This window comes from Hipposideros armiger, unplaced genomic scaffold (assembly GCF_001890085.2).
Source record: "Hipposideros armiger isolate ML-2016 unplaced genomic scaffold, ASM189008v1 scaffold_655, whole genome shotgun sequence".
NCBI classification, from domain to species: Eukaryota; Metazoa; Chordata; class Mammalia; order Chiroptera; family Hipposideridae; genus Hipposideros; species Hipposideros armiger.
The window spans coordinates 299,236-305,923 of NW_017732005.1; the positions used below are offsets into that span (position 1 = coordinate 299,236).

The 6,688-nt window shown below is 38.4% G+C and overlaps 1 protein-coding gene across 1 annotated transcript in view; it reads left to right on the forward strand.

The window, feature by feature from the left end:
- Positions 1-6,688, forward strand: part of NRCAM (neuronal cell adhesion molecule) — an 82,448-nt gene that overhangs the window by 25,807 nt on the left and 49,953 nt on the right. Inside the window, exons 12-16 of the mRNA XM_019626048.1 lie at positions 1,467-1,633; positions 1,729-1,876; positions 3,498-3,622; positions 4,067-4,096; positions 5,630-5,731. Of these exons, the coding sequence (XP_019481593.1) occupies positions 1,467-1,633; positions 1,729-1,876; positions 3,498-3,622; positions 4,067-4,096; positions 5,630-5,731 (572 nt within the window). The remainder of the gene's footprint in view (positions 1-1,466; positions 1,634-1,728; positions 1,877-3,497; positions 3,623-4,066; positions 4,097-5,629; positions 5,732-6,688) is intronic.

Here is a 6,688-nt window from a genome sequence, read left to right on the forward strand (position 1 = left end):
AATTACTCAATATGTTGGGTTTTAGTCAGAGAACAAGTAGAGAAAAGGCAGCGTAGAATCCATCGTATTAATTAACTTTATTCACAAATACCGGGGGTGCCAAAAAAATGTATACACGTGACTTGTATTCATCTTTTGTTATCAGTATATATTGAGTATTACGATTTTAATACAGCTTTTTCCTTTCTTAAAATGTGTATACATTTTTTGGCACCCTCTGTATTTATCAATTACTTGCTCTGTGCTAAATACTTTCACATGTACAATCTATCTAGCAATACACTTTGTGCACCACAGAGATGTAATTATTTTTGGAGAAACTTAAGGTTGCTGTGCTTTACAATGCCGTGGACGTCACCTGGGACCTCATGAATGTTAGCTGCAGGGATTGGTTGGGGGGCATTCCTTGATAATAAAAAATCATCTGGGGTGGGGAAGAGGTTCGATAAACTGAAGACCAGAATCTGTTATTACCAGTGTTTATCTTTAGTACCTCGCCCACCTGAACCTCCTGACTCAGATCCAGCCAAGCTCTCCTGTGTCCTTCTCCTCCCCACTTTAAAACACCCTCTTTCATATAACACTCCTGATTAAGCTCTATCCATCCTCCTAGCTTGCTTACTTTATTTAGCATGAGCTGGAAGAACCCAGGCTAGCACAGGCGACAGCTCAGAAAGAATGAGTGAAAGACAACTGGAACATTCATGTGTTGATCGCCTATCAGATGCCAGACACTGTGCAGGGCTCTACCTACTGACGTAAGATTAAAGACGGGCATAGGACTAAAGGATGATGTCCCCAGGACTCCACTTCAACTACAGAGAAGGGAAGCGTGGCTGCTCCGTGCAGATGACTACCTAGTGAAAGGGGCAGGTTAACACTCAGTCCAGGTTGATTTAGCCTCAATCCTGTTCATCCATCCTCACTTCTGACACTAACCAGGTAGCTGAAAGTACACATGCTTTACATACATGCTTTATTTTTTTTCCTTCCCTGAATATTTTCTCATTGATACTTTCAAAAATACAACCCTTGTAATCTTGAAATCAAAATCTCTTTAGAACTGTCGCCTTCAGATGGAGTTACAAATGCAGCACAGTAAGGAGGAAATGTCAAAAAGAGCAGCCTTCATTTTGCCTACTTTATCACTTATTTAGAGATTGAATTATGTAATGTGTTTCTTAAATTACGAAGCTCTCGTAATGAAAATTAAAATTTAAATACTTTGTACTGTCACCCTAATTCTTCGTGCGTCGTGTATCATTGAATCCTCCAGTTTTACATCCTGTCTTTACATTCACTCCACTAACTTACAGGCATGCACTATTCTTGTGCAGATTCCACACATTTCTGAACTGGACGCTGTAATGCAGATCATGGTGTATTGACCTTGAACGTGGCATTTCATGTCTGACTTCCAATTATGATGTGTTCTATTTCTCCTTGTGATTATTTCCATGATGAAGGTTCAAAGGAGCTGAAGGTGGTGCTCTTAGTGAAGATATTTATGTTTTTCATGAAAATGGAACTTTGGGAATTCCTGTGGCCCAAAAGGAGAGTACAGGGACTTATACATGTGTTGCAAGGAATAAGTTAGGAATGGCAAATAATGAAGTTAACTTAGAAATCAAAGGTAAGGCAGAGGTGGCGGAATTTTTTTCAAGAACAATGTGACTTTGAGCAAATTCTCCAGCTTTGGCAATGAATAACAATAACTTTAAAATTCAGATCCCACTAGGATCATTAAACAGCCTGAATATGCTGTTGTGCAGAGGGGGAGCACAGTGTCGTTTGAATGCAAAGTGAAACACGACCACACCTTACTCGCCACTGTCACGTGGCTGAAGGATGACCGTGAGCTGCCCAGTGACGGAAGGTATTTGAAGATGATTTTGTTCCTTTCTCTTCCTTCTCTCTTTAAGCTGCTATTGAACTAAAGGTTTATTGTATAATGACTTAACCTTGATGTTTTTAAAGTTTCTGAAGTCTGCTCTCTCCAAAATAGATATGCGTTTCCTCCCTGCTGTGAAATGTTCGTACCTAAAAAGGTATCCAGTTATTGAAATAAGACCCTGAGAATATTTGTCTATCATTGTGTGTTGGTCTCCTGTGTAATTCAGGATAGGAAAAACCTTTTGGGCCTTGGGCGACGTCCATTGTTTTCTGCCTTGTGCGGTGAAGTCTCAGATGTTTTCATTACCATTCTACAAATATGCAGAAATAGGATCTCTTTAATCTCCAGAGTGCGCCTGAATCCTTGTCAGTATTGTAAAGGACACCGGTTTTTATTTGGATAGGGAGTTTTCTTTTGATTGTACTTAAAGCCAATATAAAGAGAAGGAAAAGGAATTTTAAAAAGCATTTGAAAGAGCCTGAGCATGCGGCAGCCCGTTACCTTGGAATGGAAGAAAGGTGGTACCTGTTTTTCAGGTGGGGCCTTCAATTTGACAAAGTACAGAGTTGAAGGTGTGAATTTTAGTTGAGTGCGGCTACAGGCATCGCCCCCTGTTGGAAGGAATGCTGTATGCTTGTGGTTACTGTGGTTTGCTTGCCACATACCTAAATGGTGCCCTGTGGCTTGTTAATGGCCTCTGAGAGAACTGTGTGGCCTTTTCCTCCAGGTGCCCAGAGTTTCCATCTATGGGGTTGTCGGAAAGTCATGACCCATTTTTCAACGAAAAACGTAGAAAAATTACGTCATGACTTTTCCGACAACCCAGTAGTCCTATGCTTCAGCTGTTCAGTTGTATTTGGGGAGATTGAGTTGATAAAGATGAGAAGAAAATAGGAAGAAATGACCTTTGGGTTAAGTCGGCTAAAGCTTTAACTTAGAAGTTCCCTGTGAAGACAGTTAATGATTTATGCAGCCTTGTTAAAACCTTGCATGAATCCTATTTACGTGAATTTCTGACCTACCGAGTAATTTTTCATGCCCACAAGTAACCTCTGGAGAACTCTTACTGGTGATTGCTGACATAAATCTTTCTGTTTCTAGTGATACTTTCTAGTGCATTTACTTAATCCTATGACAGCTTATATACGTGGCAGAGTGACACAAAATTTCTGCAGTACATGGTAAATTATTTTAAAATATATACATTTTTAGAAGTAAGCTGGCTGAATGGTGTGCAAATGTTTCTTAGCAGTAGAAGCTGTAGGATCGCCCTCTAGTGAGGTAACTGGAGCTGCCCACCTCACCTCTGGATGGCCCTGATCTCTAAGGAAGTTTTTAAAACTCCAGGGGCGTGGTTGGCCACCATCAGACCAGATAACTTGACAAGCCCTCCTAACCCAAGGTTCTAATTCATTCTGATTGTTTTCCAACTTTAATCATTATCAAAGTGATATGTAGTGTATAAGATTTTAGCTCTAATGTACTGCAAATCTTTGTCATCTTTCTCTTTTATCAAGTTAACAGTTTCTGTCACACCAGTAAAGCAATCATCAGGTGTGCTTGGATGTCCACTTCATTTGCTCTGAATGTATTTTATTCACAGATTCACTGTTGACAAGGATCATTTGGTGGTAGCTGATGTGGGTGACGATGATGGCGGGACCTACACCTGTGTGGCCAACACCACGCTGGACACCGTGTCTGCCAGTGCTGTGCTTGGCGTTGTGGGTAAGAACTGGAATGCACACAGCACAACCAGCTGCCCTGTGTTAGGCTGAAAGGGAAACTGTCAATAGTAACTGTTTGTTTGTTATAGTTTTACAATTTTATAGGTGAGTTAAACACCCACATTTTTCTTATTTGAAAGATGCCTATGAGGCGATAATTTCAGTATACATATACTCTGTTGCAGCACTGGACTAAAATGTCAGTTATGCATATTAACAATATTTTTATAAGAAAACTGGGAAAAATAATCTACTTTTAGTTAAAATTTGAAGTTTTTTCTCCCTAAATTGTTACCGCATGTTTATCAATGCCATGTCTCACAGCTAAGTTTTAATATCTTAGTTTTATAATCTTAATCATGTTCAATCTTTGTCTTCTTGTGCTATCTTATATCTTTCCATTACTAATTGTGATTAAAATCCTTTATATTAATGTCATTTCTAGCTCCTACTCCAACTCCAGCTCCCACTTACGGTAAACTAATGAGTCTTATTTCTCTATATTCTGTCAAACAATTTCACATTTACAGAAATTAATTACTTTCTTTTCTCTGTCACATCATTGTGTTTCTTTAAGGAAAGGGTCTCTGTCATATGTTCTGTTGTGTTTCTCCTTTACGGCTGTAAACCATTTTTTCATTATAACTCTGGAACTTTTCACTGACTATATTGCCACTCTTTTCTAAATGTTTCATGTGTTTATAAAGTCATTTCATTTGATAAGAGTCCCTCTTTGATATAATGCCCTTATAAAGTAGCATAGTGTTTTTTTAAAAGCTATCATCTACATTTTACAGAATGAAACATGTATTTCAAATATCAGTCCACAAATTAGATTTTTATTTCAGTCTATTAATAGTTGTTTTGGAAAAATAAATGTTGTTTTGGGGTCCCATTTTCAAGAAATGTACATAAGAAAGCAATGGATATTTAGAACAACATTTGACCTTTGTATCAGCTAAAACCAACTCACTATGTGTTAACAAAAAATAAACCACTGTAGAAAGACCAAAAGGAGGGCACTTCCAGTTTGTGTGACTTTTCTGAGTCTGGAAAATAAATCCGAAATTATTTCCAGAAATTTTTTTATTAAAGAACCCTCATCTTTATTCAGCATCTAAATACACAAATTAATTTTGTGGCGTAAACTCAGCTGGGTTTTACATAGTATCATTAAGTATGCTATAGAGGACCTAGCCTTTGTAGGCATTTATTGCTTCTTTACTGATAGGAAAAAAGTGCCTATATTTTTATATGGCCTCTGGTCCCCCCAAGAGCCACACTTACCCCCCAAGAGCAAGGTGAGGAAAAGGCCCAGGGAAGAACATTAACTCTCTGGGTCTTGGAAGCACCATTAGAAGAGGTGGACATGCTTCTGGGACACTTCCATCCTAAATGGTATCTGTATTTGGTGTCCTCTGAGAATAAACACACCTCCCCATGTGCCTGACTGACTGTTGTACTGAGCATCACCTAAGGATGCATGCTGAGAGCTACCTGTATAGCATCAATTTTAGAATTCCCTTAAAAATATGAATATTCAGGAGTGCCCAAATCCATAATTTAGCATGTTTCAGAAAGAACATTTGAGTCTTCTTTAAACAATACATGTATTTGCCTGTATTTGTTTTTCAGTATTTACTCTTCTATGTTTCTCATTTATTAGAAATTAAGCTTCATTATTTTTTTTGTCTGTACTCATTCATGTTTATGAGAAGACACGCACTGAGAGTGCTGGTGAACCATCCACACCCACTTCACTGGTATTCGTTACAAGTAATTTAGTTTCATTTGAAAAAGAAGCAAGCAGAACTCATTGACGGGTTGTCTTGGGTGTGCTTGGGTGTTCCCAGCAGCCTCAGCAGTTTCCATTTCATTTCATTTGCATGCTCATTGACCACTCAGTGTGCTGTGTCTTTAATATGTCCCCTCTGTAAATAGTATCACAAGTAAAGAAGAACCTCGTGAGGATGAATGGTTAATTATGATGTGTGTGTTTGGTCTACAGATGTCCCAAGTCCTCCCTTTGATTTAGAATTGACAGATCAACTCGACAAAAGTGTTCAGCTGTCATGGACCCCAGGCGATGACAACAATAGCCCTATTACAAGTATGTGGTGTCATTTGCTTTATCACAGATAAACTTAATGACAATTTTTTGAAGCACTGTATCATGTACAATTGAAATTCAGTACAGGGATATTTGCTGGCACTCTCTGCTTCATTACTAATAAAAAAAAGTCTTATGATTCTCTTCTCTTCAGAGCTGGAGTTATTCTTGGTTACAGCTTCTAGTATGGAACACTAATTAGTTGCTGAGTATATTAAGTAAGCAAATACACTATCATCTTGTGTTTAAGATCCATAAGAATCACCTTAAATTTCTACCACAGTAGGAAGATGCATTGAAAGTTATGCATTTTGCCGATTAACACAGGAGAAAAGGAGAAGGGAACCGGGTGCTGTAATGCCCAGGCTATGTTTTAGGAAATCAAGACTTGGAGAGTAAAGTGACTTTTCAAACCCACAACTGGTAACAGAACTGGGTGTTGACATCAGGTTAGTTAACTTCTAATCCCAGGTCTCTTTCTTTTAATTAGCCTTTGTTGCAAAATACACATTCAACAATATCAACACCTCTCCTTGATGACATAAGCCTAGGGAATAAACTCAGGTGAGGGACCATGCCATTAGGATACTGGAAGAGTTTACTAAATTTAGATTATAGATAAGCTTAGAAACCTTGAAACCGAAAAGATACTTAAGTGAGTAGACTCAAGCAAGACAAGCCTATAATCTATTATTACCTTCAGGTATATACTGTAGGAAGACTAAGTCCTTTCTGATGACTACCTGATTATTTTGAAATGTGTGTGTTGATGTCTTACACCTGCTGGTAAAGCAGAATATTTCTGATGAGATTAAGCAGAATCCTCCTCTCGAGTTTGTGTAATTTAAAGGTATTCGTTTTTCAATGAAGTTTTCAGTGTCTGTGACCAGAATGCTCATTCATTCATGCTAAACCCTCCAGCGAACTCAACGCATTAGCCAGATTTAGCTGTTTAGG